The following is a 22,466-nucleotide window of genomic DNA, read 5'->3' as shown; positions in this document are numbered from 1 at the left end:
GTATTTTTGTTAGTATGGTCCCCATTTTTGGTGAACTTCTATCTCCAACTGTAGCACGTAGCCGGGCACAACGAATCCTTCTTTATCATGTATTATTCGGTGTGCACATTTCTCAAATCGATTACAGTATAGCGTTCACGGGATACCTCCAGCTTCGCTGGGATAATGGAACGTTCACGCTGTCTTCACGCTGACTGCGGTTGTCGCTGCGTGCCTCTCAAAACATGCTGCGGTCACGCTTGGCTGGGCATTGCTGTGGCACCATAACATCTGAACTTAAGTAGATGTGCAACGCCAAGGCACTGCATACCCCAGCGAAAGACAAACCTCTCTCTCTCTCTCTCTCTCTCTCTCTCTCTCAAACACACACACACACGAACACACACACACACACCCAAGTTACACACGTACACACATACACACTCACTCACATGCACTCACTCACTCTCTCACACACACTTCACTGTACACACAAAACACACCCCCATACGCACATATAGACAGACGGACATACACACCTTTACAAACAAACACACATACACACACACATACACTTACGCACACGCACAAACACAAACCAACCCTCCCACTCTCTCTCTCTCTCTCTTTCTCTCTCTCTTTATCTCTTATACAAACAGACACACACCCACACAAACACACACACACACATGTACATACGCACGCATGTACGCACGCACACACCCACAGACACAGACACACATTGACTCACACAAATCTCATACACACAATACACACACTCATACGCACATACACGGTTGGCCTAGTGGTAAGGCGTCCGCCCCGTGATCGGGAGGTCGTGGGTTAGAACACAGGCCGGGTCATACCTAAGACTTTAAAATTGGCAATCTAGTGGGTGCTCCGCCTGGCGGCTGGCATTATGGGGTTAGTGCATGCTAGGACTGGTTGGTCCGGTGTCAGAATAATGTGACTGGGTGAGACATGAAGCCTGTGCTGCGACTTCTGCCTTTTGTGTGGCGCACGTTATATCTCAAAGCAGCACCGCCCTGATAATTATGGAAACAAACAAACAAATACGCACATAGACAGACGGACATACACACCTTTACAAACAAACACATATACACACTCATACACACACAAACATACACACAAACTCATGCACACACACATTCACACACACACACACACACACACACTCCGGTTGGTCCGGTGTCAGAATAATGTGACTGGGTGAGACATGAAGCCTGTGCTGCGACTTCTGTCTTGTGTGTGGCGCACGTTATATGTCAAAGCAGCACCGCCCTGATATGGCCCTTCGTGGTCGGCTGGGCGTTCAGCAAACAAACAAACAAACACCCACACACACACACACACACTGTACATACGCACACACACACACACACACACACACACACACATTGACTGACACAAATCTCATACACACATAACACACACTTATACGCACATAGACCGGCACGGTTGGCCTAGTGGTAAGGCGTCCGCCCCGTGATCGGGAGGTCGTGGGTTCGAACCCCGGCCGGGTCATACCTAAGACTTTAAAATTGGCAATCTAGTGGGTGCTCCGCCTGGCGTCTGGCATTATGGGGTTAGTGCTAGGACTGGTTTGTCCGGTGTCAGAATAATGTGACTGGGAGAGACATGAAGCCTGTTCTTGTGTGTGGCGCACGTTATATGTCAAAGCAGCACCGCCCTGATATGGCCCTTCGTGGTCGGCTGGGCGTTGAGCAAACAAACAAACAAATACGCACATAGACAGTCGGACACACACACCTTTACAAACAAACACATATACACACTCATACACACACAAACATACACACAAACTCATGCACACACACATTCACACATACAAACCCACACTCTCTCTCTCTATCAAACACACACACACACACACACACACACACACACACACCAAGTCACACCTACACACACACACACACTCACTCACACGCACTCACTCACTCTCTAACAAAAAACTTCATACACACAAAACACACACCCATACGCACATATGGACAGACGGACATGCACACCTTTACAAACAAACACACATACACGCACACACATACACTTATGCCCACACACACACTTACACACACACGAGTACAGACTCATGCACGCGTGCGCACGCACACACACACACACACAAATACACACACACCACACACATACGAGTACAGACTCATGCACGCGTGCGCGCACACACACACACACACACACACACACACACACACACACACAAATACACACACACACACACACACACACACACACAGTAACACTAACACATGTGCACAAAATGAACACAAACACACACACTGCGCGAGAGAGAAAGACTACAGGGAGGCATGACGTCATGATGCATTAATTGACGTCAAAGACTTTCGACCGTGACGTATTCTTCTTACGCGAGCTTTATCCATAGACTTGGAAACTACGGAATTTCTACCCGTCCAAAGCGGCCTGGGGTGGCGTTTGCTGAAAAAATGGGGGCGCCTATTTTACCCACCGTATTTTTGTTAGTATGGTCCCCATTTTTGGTGAACTTCCATCTCCAACTGTAGCACGTAGCCGGGCACAACGAATCCTTCTTTATCATGTATTATTCGGTGTGCACATTTCTCAAATCGATTACAGTATAGCGTTCACGGGATACCTCCAGCTTCGCTGGGATAAGATGAAGGTGTTTTTAAATTGATTTGGACAATTTAATTTTGATCATAATTTTTATATTTTTAATTTTCAGAGCTTGTTTTTAATCCAAATATACCATATTTATATGTTTTTGGAATCAGAAAATGATGGAGAATAAGACGAACGTAAATTTGAATCGTTTTATAATTTTTATTTTTATTTTTACAATTTTCCGATTTTTAATGACCAAAGTCATAATTAATTTTTTAGCCACCAAGCTGAAATGCAATACCGAAGTCCGGGCTTTGTCGAAGATTACTTGACAAAAATTTCAACCAATTTGGTTAAAAAATGAGAGCGTGACAGTGCCGCCTCAACTTTCACGAAAAGCCAGATATGACGTCATCAAAGACATTGATCAAAAAAAGGAAAAAAACGTTCGGGGATATCAATCCCAGGAACTCTCATGTCAAATTTCATAAAGATCGGTCCAGTAGTTTGGTCTGAATCGCTCTACACGCACACACACACGCACGCACGCACACACACACATACACCACGACCCTCGTTTCGATTCCCCCTCTATGTTAAAACATTTAGTCAAAACTTGACTAAATGTAAAAACATTGATAACTTAAATAGCAAAATCAATGCCTTATCTTACAAAGCGTGGAGACGTTCAGTCACATGTATGACCTTCGTCTGAGTTTGACATATATGTAAGTCGATAGTCGCATGGATCATCTCTCTCGTATTCCCACTGTTGGTTTTTTTTTATCAAAAACATTGAAAAGGCAATTTACTAACTCATTCTCTCACTCAATCGCTTACTCAAACTGCTACTTTTGATTCAGTCCATATATGCATCAATGCTTCATCCATCTATCCATCCTTGTATCTATCTGTCTATCTAGCTAGCTACATGATAACAATGGTGATGTTAGGAGGTACTGCTAACCTAATCGAGTTTTCAATGTTGAATTGTTGACAAGTGAATATAAGTACACCATATGGTTTTGTCACATGCAATGGGTTTTATTCAAATTTAATATAACATATTCCTTTTGAGGATTTCTGATCGTTTTGGGTCAAAATAGTTAATGTATTAATTATTAATTAATTTAGATAACATCAAAGATAAAATAACCAATTTTTGTGATTTTTCATTCACTTTTTGACATACAACTCTGATTTGTTTCATCGTGTTTTTCTTGTTGTAGTGTTTAGAAACCAAAGAAAAATCGATAACAGATGACCTTATTTGACAATGGAAATGGGCACATTGAGAATTTATTTTCTTTTGGCATTTCGATTCCATACGTATGATAATCTGCGCAAATCATGTTTATAAAAGGAAAACACAGGCAGCTTCAAGGACCAAAGGGAGATAAATCTGACCAGATATAGAGCGATAGTAGTCGACGAGTTCCTTCTCCCTATGGTGGCGGCTGTCAACATTGCTAGACGTTCCGCATGACTGACAAATGGCAGACGGTGTTGTTGTGTGTGTTATTGTCATCTTAGTTGTACTCTTTATTCAAGTGAATGCTTTAATATATCATATTTTCTCTGGTCTTGTGCTGAACCATAACACAGCTGGAACGTTTGTTATTGACAAAACAAAACGTTACATTTGCTAGTTTGCCGACTCAAAGGTCTTTGAAGTAGACAGACTGACCAACACTTATGAAACAGATACAGAACTTATCTCATGATCATAACCTCGCCGGCATTCTGCACGCGATACATACGATCTTGAGATAAGTTTTTATTATCTGTTTCATAAGTGTCTGTCTACTTCAATTAAAGACCTTTGGATCGACGTACCAGTGAATGAAACGTTTTGTTTTGTCAATGATAAACGTTCCAATGTCCTACCACTTTTATTTTTTTATTCCGAATGTTGGAACGTTAGCAGTCTATCTGTTTTTAGATTTTTTTTCATAACACAGTTGACACAGCATTGCCGGCTGTTAACTTATTTTATGTTGAGAAGTGCTCTGATGGCTTGTTATGAATGAATAAAACATTACTTGAACCACATAATGTTTTGATTTTGATTTATTTCATATGCCGACCAGGTGCGGAATTGTCTTTTTCTTTTGTGTGTGTGTGTGTGTGTGTGTGTGTGTGTGTGTGTGTGTGTGTGTGTGTGTGTGTGTGTGTGTGTGTGTGTGTGTGTGTGTGTGTGTGTGTGTGTGTGTGTGTGTGCACTGTATGAGAGTGTTTGTTTATTCGATGTGATTCTTATGTGCAAGCACAGCTGGATGTCTGTTAATCAACCCGCAATAGCCTTCGAAACAAAATAACTTGCCTTAAAATCTTTGTTCTTTTCGTACAGTTCATGAACTCAGTGTTTGCAGACTAAAGTGTATTCAGTGTGAACAGTTCTAACCAAAGGGACCCCATTCCATTCAAGCACACTTTTCATTTGTCAGGAGTTGTTACTATTCACGTAATCACTTTTGTGCGAAGCAAGAACCAAATAACTCTTTACATTCTAATTGCAATACTGATTTCGTGATCTTCCTGAAACACAGACACAGAGACACACACACACACACACACACACACACACACACACACACACACACATGTGCACACCCGTACCCGCGCACACCCGCGCACACACACACACACACACACACACACACACACATACATACACACACAAAGGCAGGCAGACAGATTAACAGAGAGAGAGAGAGAGAGACAGAGAGAGAGAGAGAGAGAGAGAGAGAGAGATGCAGAGCTTTACCCACGTTGACATCAGTTGTACGTGCAGTTTTGTTCTCTTTGTCGCGTCGTTCTGGTCGTCAAATTCAAACAGTGATGGTTCTACACGTTTCTCCTTTGATATAAGAACAAAGCTGGATAGCTTTCTCAAATGTTTTGAAAGATTATCTTCATTTTTGATTGCAAAGAACAACTTTTGATTTGTTTGTCTGCAAAGGAAAATGTGGGTTGTCATCCACTCATGAGCATCATCCGACAAATTAACAACAATCTCAAATGAACACCACCCACATACGATGACAAATAGTTAAAATAGATGTTTATAAACGAACGTAGCGATCCTAAGTTTAAACAACGAGCAACTACATAATCAAACTTCATCAACTGCACACATCAACTTCAATCAACTATAGTTCCACAGTGACTGAAAAAAGGCATCAGTTTACAAAGAAAACAACACGCAACAAGCAAACACCAACAATTCCTTTATTCAGACTTTAAACGCAGTACACACGTTAACATCCACATCGAATCTAATCTCTAATATCTATTAAAGACCCACTTAAAAATGCAAAATATATAAAGATGACTTAAGAACAGGCAAAGAAAGCAACGAACCAAACACAAAATCAAAAACAATTATACAATAAATAGGTATCTTTGCAGATGTCTTTGATAAGATGAAGATAGTTTTTTCCCCCACGGAAATCAAGGTTATAAAAAAAAAACATAATTATGAAGCGAAGTGATCACTCGTATTTTTCATTTCTCTGTTGGCATCTTGCTCGTCCACTTTAAACATCAGTTGATTGAGGTTGCGGGAATTTTAACTTACACAATTTACACATATACCTTTCTGGGTGTGTGTTTTTTAGTGGGTGTTTTGTGTGCGTGTGTTTGTGTTGTGTTTTTTTTTTTAATTATTTATTTTAAATTTTGTTATTGTATCTCGTGTTTTGTTGTTTAGCTAAGACTTACAATGGCGTCTGTTTATAACAACAGTTATAAAATAATACATGTATTTGTTTACGGTTTCTGTATACTTATCTCGGGCGACAATAGCTATTAGATCATCCATGGGATGTTAAACGTTGTATACTTGGTAAATACTTGGTATACTTAAACAAACTCTATCCATTTCCTCAATATATGTCATAATACAAATATTATGAGTAAACGAACTCAAACTCTGCTGATCTAGCTGATCAATACCATGAATTACCCAATCGTTTCTGGACTGTGAAGACCACAGAATCAAATCTTCCTGTTCAGCTTTCTCATAATCTGATTTAAGCTATCATTATACACAAGATTATGCAGGTTTTATTGATATTTATTTGTCTATTTATAATCAAATCAAGTAGTTGCCTCCCCCCACATTCCGTTGACATCTCTTCTCCCTCCCCCACCTCCAAAAGTCCCCCCCCCCCCCCCCCGACCCGACCCCAGCATATTTATGATAGTGGCAGCTTCTGTCAGTGAACCACACATATTTCTGTAGCATGACCAGTAGTGTTTCTGTCATAGTTCAGAACTAACCGGACGAAATACTCTTCTTTAGCATCAGTTCTTCATCATCAATTTCATATCTGGCTTAAAAATATGCTACAATGTACATAAACCATATTCTGTGCGCGAATACCATCACATACATTACGGTGACATTCAAATACAATTAGGGATACGGTTTTTTGTTACGCTTCACCCAACACACAGACACTTTAAACGGTCAAACATAACAGTCAGGCGGGGAAAGCTCTGACCCGCCCCTTGACCCTCTGCCGACACATGGGGCAGTGCTTGAGGGCCGGGGAGCACTCCGGACAGCTGACCAGATGACCACAGGGCAGGAAGACGATGCTCGACTCCTTGTCCAGACAGATCTTACACATCCGCTGCTGTCGCATCTCGCTGTTCTCCGCCACCAGCTCGCTCGCCTCACCTGGACAGTAACAGCCAGGTATACAGTACAACCCCCTTGAATATAAACAAAATACAAATACAAAGAGTCTGCCAACGTTGCAAATTTCAGAATAAAAAAAAATAAGAAAGGTAGTTTGTTGGACCGTTTGTTACAATCACGAATATGTCGACCCAACAGTCTTTTAAGTGCACAGACAAACAATAGGTAACAAAAACTTATCTTCGTTGTTTTTACAGTCTGCTTGAAAACTTCTAAAAGCAATACTTGCGGTTTACCAGCAGGCTGTGAAAACAACGAAGATAAGTTGTTGTTACCTATTGTTAGTCTGTGCATTTAAAAGACCGTTGGTTCGACATAATTATTCGTGATTGTAACGTATTGTTTTGTCAATAACAAACGGTCCAACAAACTACCTTTCTTGTTTTTTGATTCCCCTTTAATATAATTCTTTGTGCAATGTGTATTTCATAATCGTTTAAAGGCAGGTTAGACGAGTTGAAGACAATTTTCAACGTTATTGTATTCATGTTGATGGACTGCTGTTATTGTTATTGTTATTTCAGTCCAAAAAACCTACAGAGAATTGGGTCTTTAAAAAGAGGAACTCTTAAAATGGAGGTACATTTTCAAACACAAAAGAGAGAAAATCTTGGGAAACACGGTCATACATGTAAACAGTATTAAAACGGGCTGGGTGGGGTGTTATAAGGGGGGTTCTCATGTAACACACAAGGCAGTGGACGTACTAGTTTGTTGGTTTGCTTGTTATTTTTTTGTGTTTTTTTTTATTTTTTATAAAACAGTATCAATTATTTGTCGATTCAAATGAAGCTTCTTTTTCAAAGCCATGTTTCATTCTCTGATTTGTATGTTAGATGAGTCATGTATTTTTAACAGCTTGTAAAGTACAAAATGTAGACAATCAATATGCGCAAATAGTCCTAATTTATTTTCCATACAAGGGAACTATTCGATAATTCAAACCATTCGTTGAAAATGGAGATATCACTTGCTTAACATGAAAGCTACTGGACCACTGTCTTATAAAAAAATAAAAAAAATAAATAACCACGCACGCGTTGGTCAGGTCACGATAATCAAGGTGCGGTAGATCTTACCGACTGACTGTAGCCCAAACTCAGAGCAAACCTGAAAACCTTGACGGCTGACGAAACCTACCGGTCTCAGTGTCTGACGATGAAGGAATTAAAGTCTCGCCCCCTGCTATGGTGGCTCCGTCTGTCTGGATGCTGTCGTACAGTCTGTCCGCCGTTAGCATGTGGCCTGAAACAGTTCATGTCGGTGAGTTGGGGACATGCATTGGAATAAGAGCAGTTCAAACATAACTGAACTTAAAACACTAAAGTCAAGTCAGGACGTGAACATCCTTTCGTTTTTAATGAAACCGAAACTTCCACAGTGTAATTGTCATTTGTACTTCAAAATTCAGAGAAAAAAGGGTCAAAACATCCCAAACATTAGCGAAAAATTAATTAGCATCTATGAATAGCACAGCTCATCTTGTGTGGACATGTTTTTTGTTCTTCAAATTTGCTTAAGTTTATGTTTTTATATTTAGTCAAGTTTTGACTAAATATTTTAACATCGAGGGGGAATCGAAACGAGGGTCGTGGTGTATGTGCGTGTGTGTCTGTGTGTGTGTGTGTGTGTGTCTGTGTACAGCGATTCAGACTAAACTACTGGACCGATCTTTATGAAATTTGACATGAGAGTTCCTGGGTATGAAATCCCCGAACGTTTTTTTTCCTTTTTTTGATAAATGTCTTTGATGACGTCATATCCGGCTTTTCGTGAAAGTTGAGGCGGCACTGTCACGCCCTCATTTTTCAACCAAATTGGTTGAAATTTTGGTCAATTAATCTTCGACGAAGCCCGGACTTCGGTATTGCATTTCAGCTTGGTGGCTTAAAAATTAATGCAATGACTTTGGTCATTAAAAATCTGAAAATTGTAAAACAAAATAAAAATTTATAAAACGATCCAAATTTACGTTTATCTTATTTTCCATCATTTGCTGATTCCAAAAACATATAAATATGTTATATTCGGATTAAAAACAAGCTCTGAAAATTAAATATATAAAAATTATGATCAAAATTAAATTGTCGAAATCAATTTAAAAGCACTTTCATCTTATTCCTTGTAGGTTCCTGATTCCAAAAACATATAGATATGATATGTTTGGATTAAAAACACGCTCAGAAAGTTAAAACAAAGAGAGGTACAGAAAAGCGTGCTATCCTTCTCAGCGCAACTACTACCCCGCTCTTCTTGTCAATTTCACTGCCTTTGCCATGAGCGGTGGACTGACGATGCTACGAGTATACGGTCTTGCTGAAAAATGGCATTGCGTTCAGTTTCATTCTGTGAGTTCGACAGCTACTTGACTAAATATTGTATTTTCGCCTTACGCGACTTGTTAGTTGTTCTCTTCGGGTTTTTTGTTTGTTTTGTTTTGTGTCTCTCTTTCATTCTTCCCTTGTCCGATCTTTCTTTCGATATACAGACTCATGCTACTGGTGGTGTTTGTTTTCGATTCAATCCTCTGTAGACACATTTAAGCCTCATCTTTGAGAGCAACGTACCTTAACCTTACACCAGGTATGGCAGGTTGATTTATAAGGTATTCATTGTCTTTTATTCTGTTCAGCTCAGCTCAACTCAAGAACCACAGCCTTTCGGCTGTTTGGTATTGTGAGTTACTTGTTATATCCTGACTGTTAGCAAGTGATAACAGACATGCCAAGGAAGGAAATGGATATCAACAAGAGCCGGCAGAATAAGGCATCCTGATACGTTTAATTCAAAAGTTTAGTTTGTCTTTGCTATTCTTAGGGTGATAAACAAAAAGGGCCCCGGCCTGACAGCTAGAACATTTAGAGGGTCAGCTAAAATCAGCCCGGATTGGTCAAATGTTCCTACGGTGCACTATATTGGCAATAAAACGACATAAGCACGCGGCATTTCAGAGTGAACATTGCAAACCTACCCTCTCCCTGCAGTCTCTGTACCGCAGCATCCACAGTTTCCCTACTCAGTCCTAACTCCAGGACGCTAGTGATGGCGGGGTCCACAACTGGCTCTGTGACATAAAGGCACCATGATAATGTGGGTACGACATTACGTCACAGCTCTGTGACACAAAGACACCATGATAATGTGTGTACGACATTGCGTCACAGCTCTGTGACACAAAGACACCATGATAATATGTGTACCACATAACGCCACAGCTCTGTAACACAAAGACATCATGATAATCTGTGTACGACATAACGCCACAGCTCTGTAACACAAAGACACCACGATAATATGTGTACGACATACCGCCACAGCTCTGTAACACAAAGACACCACGATAATATGTGTACGACATAACGCCACAGCTCTGTAACACAAAGACACCATGATAATATGTGTACGACATAACGCCACAGCTCTGTAACACAAAGACACCACGATAATATGTGTACGACATAACGCCACAGCTCTGTAACACAAAGACACCACGATAATATGTGTACGACATAACGTCACAGCTCTATAAAACAAAGACACAACGATAATATGTGTACGAAATAACGCCACAGCTCTGTAACACAAAGACACCTTAATAATGGTTGAACAACATTATGCTACAGCTGCAAACGTTTGCTGTGACATCATCACAACTTTATCACAACGGTCTGAACACTGACATCGCCATGAAGCTGTTTTCAGGTGTATCAACCAATGTCTCTGAAACACGAAGACGCCATGATAAGATGTGTACAAACACTCTTAACAGAAGTGAACACATTTGAACACATTTCAAGTTGTGAACGCTTTGTAACATTAGATAAGGATAACATTTCAACAAATAGTCCTGTGAGGCTACCCCCATGGGAATTCGGGCTGCTTTCTTACAGGGAACATAGAACATTGTTGTGCTGGCAAAAGTAGAACACATAGTGCTCATTAGTGTTTAAATGAACGCATAGATAGAGAGAGGTTTTGTTAATGTTAGCATGGTGAGGCAAACTCACCTTGAATCCTTTCTCCACCAGCACGTCTTTGGTTGATTGTCTCCCTTACTTCATTGAAACTTATCTGTAATCAACCAACCAATCAATCAATTAATTTATATTTCTTCCCAGCAAAAAAAATAAAAAATCAATACATCCATACATGAGTACAGTATGTGTCTGTTTAACGTGTACACGACTTTAGAGACTGCGTATTTTTCTTATTTTGTTTGTGGGTTTTAAAATGTGCTTTGGAAGTATTTGTTTGAGTTTGAAATATTTGTTTTCAGCACATGAGAACGTATCAAATTTCATTACTTCGAATAAGTTGTGCATAGTTTCCACCGAGATGAATGATTTCAGCATATTAAAAATCTTGTTCAGCTATTCAGGAAGGGGAAGCAATCGAAATGTCGCACACAATGTGAACAACAGCAGTTACCCCCCATGCTGTGCATAAATCGCCTCTTTCTCTTTACGTGTGTGTGTGTCTGTGTCTGTGTGTGCGTATGTGTGTATCTGTGTTTGTGCGTGCGTGTGCGTGCGTGTGTGTGTGTGTGTGTATGTGTGTGTGTGTGTGTGTGTGTGTGTGTGTGTGTGTGTGTGTGTGTGTGTGTGTTTGTGTGTGCGGCGTGTAAACTTGTGTGTGTGTGTGTGTGTGACACAATCAAATGCAAAAGAAACCACTGAATGGATGAGTTGCATGTTCAATTTCCGCATCGGAAAACTCAATTACAATCAAACACGAAAACAACTCAAACTCTAACCCTAACCCTAACCCAAACCCTACATTTCCAAAATTATAAAAAGAAAAAATCACGGAACGGTTTCTCTTGACGTCATACCGGTCGTCTGCCATCGTTGAGCTCCTGCACGACGTCGATGAAGTCCTGACCTTGACATTGCCTAACGTAGGCACAGCGGGGGAACCAACGCGCGTGCTCCACCCAGGGGTTGTCAGGAGGGTCCCAGCTCTTCAGACCCCCGCCACAGAAAAAGCAGCGACTACAGTCAGCGTAACCTGGAACCAAAAGCATATATTGATGAAGCAATTAAGTCAGTTACAATTTCTTTCTCAATAACATTTCCCTGAAAATGGTAGCGTTATGTAGGCATGCATAGCCACGCAGTTGGAATCTTATTCTTTGATGCATATACGCTAAGCTCTTCGGCAACGTGTTTGCTTTACATATACTAAAGCACTCTTAACAAAGCGTGTGTTTTAAATGAAACGCACATCTTTAAACCTAATAACACAAAATTAATGGGGAAACACAAAAAAGTGAAACAAACACATGAAAGCATAACATAAACAAAACAATACAGAGTTAAAGTGCTCTTTACAGCAACAAAGCGCAATTAGCAACTTTTAAATTAGAAATAATTGAGTTTGTTTAGTTCAATATTCTTGTTATGTAAATCGGCTATTTTGAACCAGAACTTGGTACCATTTTGTGACATGCATTCTCAGTCTAAATGGCAATTAGAATGTATTGTATTTATTTTTGTCATTAATGGTCCTGTTAAATGATGATAATGTGTATTAGATATTATTATACACACATTCAACAAAAGCATCGTATACGTGTTTGTTCTTTTTGTGTATGTGTGTAAATGTTTATATTTAAATCCAGTTTCCATGTTAACAAGTGATGCTTTTTTCAAGCCCCTAATATACTGAACGGACGGATTAACATCATAATGTGCACATATTTCCTTTTTTTGGTTTTGTAGGCCAAGTTCATAATTATGTGGAACCAGTAATCATTAATTAAAAGCATGTGTATGGTTAACAGATCTGAGTCAAGAAAAGAAAATTGATAGCTCCCGTGTAACGTGGTTTCCACTGGTACACCGCTTTGGAGAATAACACTACAACTTTTTGTTCAGTACATGAGTAATTCAGGGAATTCCCGAACTGGATAATAATACTTGTTTGAAATACCTTCTACAATCCATCTGTTCTATTGGGTGCGTCTTGCGCTGGATTTTAAAATAGATAGGCCTATACGTAAACATGTGACGCTTACTGCGTAGATCAACGAACAACTAAAACAAGTAATCAAAACTGATTAAATACCACCCAGAAAAGAGCAACGTAATAATCATGACGGTGTACTAGCAGTACATTGGGCAGAAAAGAATCGCGCCCCAGTCGCGTTAGCTATTGCAAGCGATGTTTTTGTTCTTTCAAACTCAGTGTTGTAAAATATTAACCACAAAAGTTACATCAAAAACAAAAATAGATGTGTGTAGAAAATCGTATGATACGTGTTCTACTGTTTACATTAAGTCTCCAAATGTGTTCCGATAGACCGGGAATCAGGACGAGAGTCAGTGATTGCGCGCGCGCGCGCGTGTGTGTGTGTGTGTGTCTGTGTGTGTGCATGCGTGCGTGCGTGCGTGCGCGCGTGTGTGTGTGTGTGTGTGTGTGTGTGTGTGTGTGTGTGTGTGTGTGTGTGTGAGAGACTGAGAGAGAAAGAGAGAGACTGAGATAGAGATCTAGAGATAGAGAGAGAGATAGGGAGAGACAGAGCTTTTTGATTGTCAATTAGTAGAATATTGTGACCTCTATTAATGATCCCCCACGCCACCCGCACATACTCCCCGCTGAATTGAACCTTGTGTTTACTCAATAAAATGTCTTACGTCTCTCTCTCTCTCTCTCTCTCTCTCTCTCTCTCTCTCTCTCTCTCTCTCTCTCTCTCTGTGTCTCTCTCTCTCTCTCTCTCTCTCTCTCTCTCTCTCGCTAACCTCCATAGAAGAAGCCAGCCTCGGTCAGCTGTAGCGGCGTGTGACTGTATTCAGCGGGCCAGTTGGTGAAGGAGGCGAGCCTCGAGTTGACCATAGCCATGTCCGGTCTCTTCGGACTGTCCGTGACGATGCCCAGCTGCTGGTAGGTGACCACCTGCTGACCGGCCCTGGACACGTCACGCGGGGTCTCTGCTGTGCTGCGGGGAGACTCGGGTTGTGCCGTACCATCCAGGATGGGTGTTGGACCTCCCGGGTTGGCGCTGGCCGCATTGCCCCCCATCAGACCTGCCTGTCTGCCGGTGCTCCCCCCTGCGGTCTGTGCTGGTAGAGGTGCTGCTGATGCTTCTGGGTGGCGTCCGTCTCTGGTCTGGTTTGGCGATGCCACGGCTGAGGCTGGACTGAAACCCGATGCGCTGGCTTGTTCCCCGGCTAGAGCGAGTGGGGTGCCAGAGTGGCCGTCTTCTGCCAAGTCTCCTGTCTGATAGCGGCCAGTAGGAGCTCGTGCAGCACCAGCAGTCGGTGTGTGTAAGGGTTGTAATGGTTGAGTGATTGCACCGCGAGCATCGGCCACTTCCCCTGTTGTAGTCTGCTGACCAAGGCTGTTGTCTGGAAGGACGGGTGGTCCTGACAGTGACCAGGCGGTCAGCAGCTGCTGCATGTGTTGTTCCTTCATGGAGTTCTCCGCCTGGTTCTCGCTGCCCCGACTGTTCACCACAGGGCATGTTCCTTGCAGCTGTCTGTGCACATCTAAAGGCGACTCCCCAGCACGCCACTCGTCACGCCTCAGTCCACAGAAGTAGCAGACGATGGCGTCACCCGGCAGACACAGAAAGCCAGCCCGAGCCAGCTTGAGGGCAGACACGGGTAAGGTAGCGATCAGGTTGTTGAAGGTCCCCATACGATGTATCTCAGTTCCGAATGTTGACCACGGCATACCGTGAATGCTGTCTGGCGGCCACTGTGGCTGTGCTAGTGCTGAATGCTGAGGCGAGGGATCACGATGTGAAGGGTCACGACCTCCTGACCCCTGGCCTTGCTTTTGGTCGCGTCTGCTCGCAGGATACACAGTGAGTACAACTGTCAGTGGTGTCCTAAGTCGCGTCAAGCGAGTGAACAGGTTGAAGGGAAACTGGTCATTATCATTGTCGTCAGACTCGCTCTTTTTCTCTGCACAAACGACAGCTTCTTCCCATTCTTGAAGACTACTTTCACTAGTATCGCCTCCATTCGCCTCAATTGAACCTGCCTTTTTTGTAGACAGGTGTTTCAAGTTCATGGAAACTGGCATCGTATGCTTTTCTTTACGGCGTGCCTGAGAAATGTTTCTTTTGGTGTTCTTTCCTTTCGCTCTTATCAGGGCAAGCATCACACAAACAAAAGACACCAACGCAGGGAGAATCAGCAATGTAGAAGCGAAGCAAGTCACATCTTTTGAAAATTGGACCGATGCATCATGCTCTTGCAACTCTGTGGTGTTGGTAAAACTGACAACTGGCCAAATTTCAACCTCCGATTGCATATGTAGATCGACGTCTTGGTCATAGTAAAGGTTTCGCTCTTCAATTGGCAGTATTGCTTGAGACCTTACGGTCATCGTTATCCTGTTGATGCTGAGAGGTTGCTCTTGGTCCATGATGTAGGGTATAAGAACCGCTTCTTCACGCACCTGAAACACAGTGTTTATGAGTATATATTTCTTCTAAGCAGGTTCCACAAAGTCAACTATTTTGCTGCTTACAAATACGTTCCAGCCACTGTAGACCCTGTTATAAATCGTCCATAGATCTGTACAGGCTTTTTCTTGCAATAAGAGCATCCTGCTACTTGGACATACATCAACCATCCACAGCGTTGCTGCCTTCTGCAGAGTGGGAAATACATTCAGCACACACACACACACACACACACACACACACACACACACACACACACACACACACACACACACACACACACACACACACACATACATACATATATATATATATATATATATATACTAGATGAATACCCGCTTCGCCGGGTACGGCTGCGCCGGGAAGAAGTCGGGCCAAATACCCGGCTGCGCCGGGGACCCGGCTATGCCGGGTGTACGCCGGCTTTGCCGGCGCACCGCACGGAGGAAGGGAGATAATCGCGGCTGAAAACACTGGAGAAGATAAGGAAGAGTTACTGGGAATGGATCCAGAGAAAAACCAAAATCGGTTCAGCGCTGCGCGCTGAGAGCACGTGTTGAAATATCTCATCGATGAGGTTGTGTCCGGAATGTAGCTGAATACGGTCTCCAAATTTGAAAAAGATCCACCGAGAACTTTGGCCGTGCATCGCGGACACAGACACACACACACACACAGACAGACAGACACAAGTCGTAAACATATATATAGATATAGAGCTTAAACAATGACCACGAGTTGATTGCTGGAAAATAAACCACGAGTGAGTATTTGCAGCGGAGCACACTCGTGAATTACCAAGCGGCTGCAAATACCCACTCGTGGTTTATTTTCCAGCAATCAACGAGTTGTCGTCATTGTTTAAGCTATTTATACAAAGAACAACACGGGTCGAACATGCAGTCATGCAGACGACATTTTGTAGGCAATTTCATTTCCGCCTAATCACTCAGAGTGTCAAATGCGCGTCATTCAAATAGTCCCTATTCTTTTACTTTATTCTTAGTCTCCGACTCGTCGGCATTATACTTGTCTCGTCTAAATATCGGACCCTATTGCTACGATTAAAACACAATAGCGTTTATATAGCTATTCTGACATTACATTCTGTGTTAAAATCATGTTTTTGTCAGCAAGAAGGACCAGAATGGTCCATGTCGTTGACTGATTGCAGACGACGGTTCCCTTTCCGCATGAAGCCACGGAAATAACCGAACATTGAAAAACCCACGGACATGTATTACGGAGAAAACTCGGGATAACCGGATGTTTAGCATTACGTCAATATGCTAGGAATCATATGACGTCATGACGTATCATGCTTGCCTACGTAGATTGTATGTTCGAAAGTCTGACTTCTGTTGTGAATTCGCGTGGTGAAGACTGCGGTAAATCTGTAGATGATAAGAGAACAAGGATTGTCTCAGAAGAAACGACTAAATGTTTCAGACCGGTAACTTCATTTCAACATTGCACTATATAATGGACGTTCTATGTGACAGGAGAGATTGCTGATTTTGTGTTAAACATTGGAGAGATCGTCTGCTAGAATCAGAGATAGGTCGCTTCAGATTGCAGCTTCTGGAAAGGTTTGTTGCCTGTTAAAGAACTGGATTTCAAACGTAATGTATGTCATGTACAGTAAGCAACAACAAAAACACACACAAAGCAAATGACATCGTCTGTCGACTAGTCACAAAAACAAACCTAGCGAGGTATGCGTGTACTTTATACACGTCAGCCATTGTTGTTACAGTTTTGAGTCAACGTTGTATTCTTCCGCAACAGGGTCCAATCGTCTGGGTTTCAAATGATGTCATGTTCTAAAAATAAATTCTATTTCTAGTATTGATTATTTTTAGCCCTCTTTATTCTTACTTCGAATAATCCACGTGTGATTTTGGTGTAATCAAAGTAGTTCGTTCTAATTTCTCACTTGTCTAAAAATAATCAACTAGATTTAATCCACCCCTCGGTTGCATTACAGGAGTTGCCGTATAAATATATATATATATATATATATATATATATATATATATATATATATATATATATATATATATATATATATATACACCACACCCTCATCTCGATTCTCGATTCCCAGTCAACGTTAAAACATTTAGTCATAACTTGACTAAATGTAAAAAGCATACATTTGGTACAAATCAGTTTTTCTAACAACAAAGTGCAGAGTTGAACGCAAGACTTTAAGAAAACATACTCACTTCTAGTGCAATCTGGGAAGGTCTGCGGAGAAATCTTGTTTTTCGCCTTACACTAAGTTAACAGGACGTCAGACATCAATGTATTGTGACTTGTTTTTATAAATAGCTGACGGAAAGCCCAAGCCCTTTTTCTGGCTCGCAGTGCAGGGTGAGTATGTGACAACAATCGATACCACAGGCTCGCAACACGGCGAGGTGGGCGGGGCTTATATGATGGATGTCACGTACAGTGGTCGCCGGTTAATATGACCACTTTGGGACCGGGATGAAATGGTCATAATAAGCGGCTGGTCATATTAACCGATGTTAGAGAAAACGACTTAAAAAAATCGCAAAACAAAACATTTTCATTGTCATCTTCTGGAACCACTGAAAAAGACCATCTTCCACATCTTGTCTTTTCCATGTCGTAGGCGCTTTCGTTGCGGTGAATCCTGCGTTGCGCACTCCTTCCTCACGCTGTCTTCATTCTTGAGAATGTTTGTCAAAAATCCTCTGTTGACGCCCAACTGTGCAGCACTCTCAAGCATACTACAGGATGGTAGAGCTTTAAATTTGTCAATAAGTTCTAGCTTTATGACGCTCAGTCTCGAGGAAAAAAAGAGAGAGAATAATGATCGCGACATTAGAGATCACTGAGCACTGATCACTGATCACTTTAGTTTCATTCACGAAAAAGAAAGAAAATATCGCACGCCTTTTTGCCTTTTTCAAAAAATCGTATGTATTTTTCCCCCCGAGTGATTTCAAACTGAAAAAGATGTGAACTTGTTGCCATTTTCTCGGAACAATGTGGCCATATTAAGCGGCGTTGTGGTCATATTAAGCGGCTTTTTCTAATACATAACAAAGAAGGACAATTCCGGACCGGGTAAAATTGGTCATAATACGCGGCTGGTCATATTAACCGGCGACCACTGTATTTAAGTTGACAGAAGATGATAAATAGTAATGTTGTTTAACGCCCTCAAGGTTAAACCATTAGGGGCATTTGACGGAAGCTATGATATGCTAACTTATATCACGGTCCCCAGTACTAGTGACTATTTTTGGAGGGAAGTTCTTCTCTCTTACAGTTATAGTAGTAGTCTTGATAGCTCGTCAGGCCCCGCCCACTTTGATCCCAGAAGCTATTGCTCGCGTCGCGCAACCAGGGACGTGGCACGCAGGCGCAGGCTAAAATTGAACCGGTGTAGGATCCGGTCCGGTCCCCCCTCTGAAGCAGTCCCCCGGGGGACCAATTCGTGGCAAAAACTGCTCTATAATGGTCCCCCCTTAGACATCCAGCCTCGTTTTTCTTAGGCATTCAAGCCATTTTCAATCTATATCTTCGTCCGGTATTATGTAGTGCACAGACAGCAATCTCTTTGTTTGACTATATTTTGCAGAAAATAAAATAGATCTGATTTATAATGCCGTTCAAATGAAAAATGACATGAAATAAAATGAATAATAAATAAATACTGATAAGAAGAAATGAAACCAGTCTCTGATTCTTTCCTTTCTTTTCTCTAAAATTGCTGGTAACATTACTAACATTGTAACAAGAAAAACGAGGCTGGATGTCTAAGGGGGGACCATTATAGAGCAGTTTTTGCCACGAATTGGTCCTCCGGGGGACTACTTCAGAGGGGGGACCGGACCGGATCCTACACCGGTAAACCTTGTAGCGCCCCCACGCGAGATTTGGTACACAGCCTACTTTCGCCTTGGAAAAAACCAATGGTATATAGAGTGCGGCTATCAATAGTCATAATTATGTCTTAGGAAGCAAGTATGTCGAGTGCTTTGAAGGAAGAGAGCAGATGGGGTATTTTTTATATGATCGTTTCTTTTAGTTTTGGAAAATTAAAGATGTAAACAAACTGTGTGATATACGTATGCTACTAGACTGGAGTCTCTTATCGGGCGTGCGTTCCTGTGTATGTGTGTGTGTGTGTCTGTGTGTATGTGTGTGTGTGTGTGTGTGTGCGTGTGTGTGTGTATGTGTGTGTGTGTGTGTGTGTGTGTGTATGTGTGTGTGTGTGTGTGTCTGTGTCCCTCGGCGCGTGACACTATATCTGCCAATAAGTTGAACAACAACAGGGTTCAAGTGGGAATTACACCTATATGTTAAAACATTAAATGCTTTTAACAAATTAACTAATTTTAGTCAAAACTTGACTAAATGTAAAAACGAGCGTAGATAAAGCCACTGAACAGGGATGAGAACTTGTAGTATTTCATTTACTTGTGACTGGAGCTTTTTTATTTTTAATATGTTGTTTTCAAGATGCATCCGTCTCTGTTCTGGTGCAATCAGACGAGTACATCCAATTACAAAGATAACTGAGTATACATGAGAATCAGAGACATTGTTTTTTGCCGTACACCCTTCGTTTCAATCCTTTCGACAAGAATAAACTATCACCGAAGTTGAAAACAATCCGTTTGCGGGGTTTCCTTTCGTCCTTTTCCATCAGAAGCGATCAGTGTTCGTAAGTAGGGCGGGGATGTAGCTCAGTCGGTAGCGCGCTGGATTTGTATCCAGTTGGCCGCTGTCAGCGTTAGTTCGTCCCCACGTTCGGCGAGAGATTTATTTCTCAGAGTCAACTTTGTGTGCAGACTCTCCTCGGTGTCCGAACACCCCCGTGTGTACACGCAAGCACAAGACCAAGTGCGCACGAAAAAGATCCTGTTATCCATGTTAGAGTTCGGTGGGTTATAGAAACACGAAAATACCCAGCATGCTTTCTCCAAAAACGGCGTATGGCTACCTAAATGGCGGGGTAAAAAACGGTCATACACGTAAAATTCCACTCGTGCAAAACAAACCACACGAGTGTACGTGGGAGTTTCAGCCCACGAACGCAGAAGATAAAGAAGTGTTCGTAAGACAATAAATGGCTCAACCACGTGTTATCTGTGTCCGGAAGAATGAAAGCACTCTGCGGTGTGTGTGTGTGCGTGTCTGTTGTGTACGTGTGTGTGTGTGTGTATGTGTGTGTATGTGTGTGTGTGTATATGTGTGTGTGTGTATATGCGTGTGTGTGCGTGTGTGTGTATGTGTGAGTGTGCGCGCGCGTGTGTGTGTGTGTGTGTGTGTGTGTGTGTGCGTGTGTGAGTGTATATATATATATATGCGTGCGTGCGTGTCTGTGTGTGTGTGTGTGTGTGTGTGTGGGTGTGCGAGCGTGCGTGCGTGCGTGTGTGTGTGTATGTGTGTCTGTGTTTGATGTGCGGGTGCGTGTGAAAGTATATGTGTGAATATGTACGTGGTGAATGTGTGTGTGTTTGTGTGGGTGGGTGTGTGTGTGTGTTTGTGTGTCTCACGATGTGATGACATGGATTGAGAAAGGAACACTCTGTCCGGTGCCTATCTCAAATTGTGATGGAAAGCGCCTGTGCTTGAGTCGGGGTGACGGTATGAAACCGCTGACAGAGCATAGCGCACCACGGGGATTTCGTTTTGCAGGGATTCCACATGGGTGATTTTGATGTCTGGGCAAAATCGGCTGTGACTGAACTGGATATGTGACACGCGGAGTCACGTGATATTTTCAAGGTTGTTTTGTGAGGACATGAAACTGGCATGGCACTTGAACATTGATGGCCAGAGAGAGAAGGGCGGGTCTCCTGTTTCCAGAAGTGTGTTGGTTTACAACACGTTGGTGAAACACCATTTCATGACAGCGTGCCGTTCTGCATGTACAGTAGGGCTTTGGAAACGTACAAGGAGGGACCACTTTTCGCCGTCTTCATGTTTTTTGATGACAAGGTCGTCAGGTGTGACTCTTGGCTGAGCGGGGGAATTTTCCAACGCATAAAGTAATTCAGCGCAAGAGGGGTATGCCAAGAAATTCGTCGGCGGAAGCTATATCAAAGGAAGCGGATTCACTTAAAGGAGAGCTACCTACATAGGCTGTTGAGGTAATAAATCGTTATTTAACGCTGTTGTTGAGTCTGTGTTTGTGGAATGAAATACTCTCTGTTGTTCTTTCCAGGTGAGCGCATAATTTGCTCTTTGTGACGCTAAAATAATAATCCATATAAAAATTATGGTTTTTGTAGATATGGAGAGAAAGAAGGAAAATAGCTGATTTGTTGTTTTAAAAGTTCGTTTGTGCAGGCCGACGTGCTCTATGAAATATAGAAGGGTGACACGTTTAAAGGTGGAGTGAGAAGGGTAGCGTGGAATGTTTAGTGCACCGATGCTTTTTGTTGCAGCCGACCTGCCTACTTATCTTCTGCTGTAACCTGGTGTCGCGGTGCTGTAACCGGAACATCAGTTGCTGTTGCAGTCTTGATGTTTTTTTCTGCTACTGCTGCTGGGATAACCGGAGAGGCCGTCACCGTCTGCAGGGGTCTTCCGGTAGGCAGTGACGTCACCTACAGGACCACCCTTTATTTCCAGCAGTGGAGTGAGGCGCCTGACTTCCCCACGATTCCCTGCTTCGTTCCACGCCAACCGGCACTCCAATCGACGAAGCAGTAGTGGGGAAGACCG

At 42.3% G+C, this 22,466-nt stretch overlaps 1 protein-coding gene across 1 annotated transcript; it reads right to left on the bottom strand.

Annotated features, from left to right (window-relative positions):
* Positions 1-5,841: 5,841 nt before the first annotated feature.
* On the bottom strand, positions 5,842-18,089 carry LOC138961890 (E3 ubiquitin-protein ligase XIAP-like). The gene is made up of 7 exons (XM_070333572.1): positions 17,981-18,089; positions 14,077-15,742; positions 12,168-12,343; positions 11,344-11,407; positions 10,308-10,400; positions 8,477-8,581; positions 5,842-7,315 (listed from the first exon to the last, which is right to left on the bottom strand). The coding sequence occupies exons 2-7, from the start codon at positions 15,707-15,709 to the stop codon at positions 7,116-7,118; spliced, it is 2,271 nt and encodes a 756-aa protein (XP_070189673.1). The 5' UTR covers positions 15,710-15,742; positions 17,981-18,089; the 3' UTR covers positions 5,842-7,115.
* Between the last annotated feature and the right edge of the window lie 4,377 nt (positions 18,090-22,466).

The sequence above is a fragment of the Littorina saxatilis genome, linkage group LG3 (genome assembly GCF_037325665.1).
Source record: "Littorina saxatilis isolate snail1 linkage group LG3, US_GU_Lsax_2.0, whole genome shotgun sequence".
NCBI classification, from domain to species: Eukaryota; Metazoa; Mollusca; class Gastropoda; order Littorinimorpha; family Littorinidae; genus Littorina; species Littorina saxatilis.
This window is presented reverse-complemented; position numbering and strand designations above follow the sequence as displayed.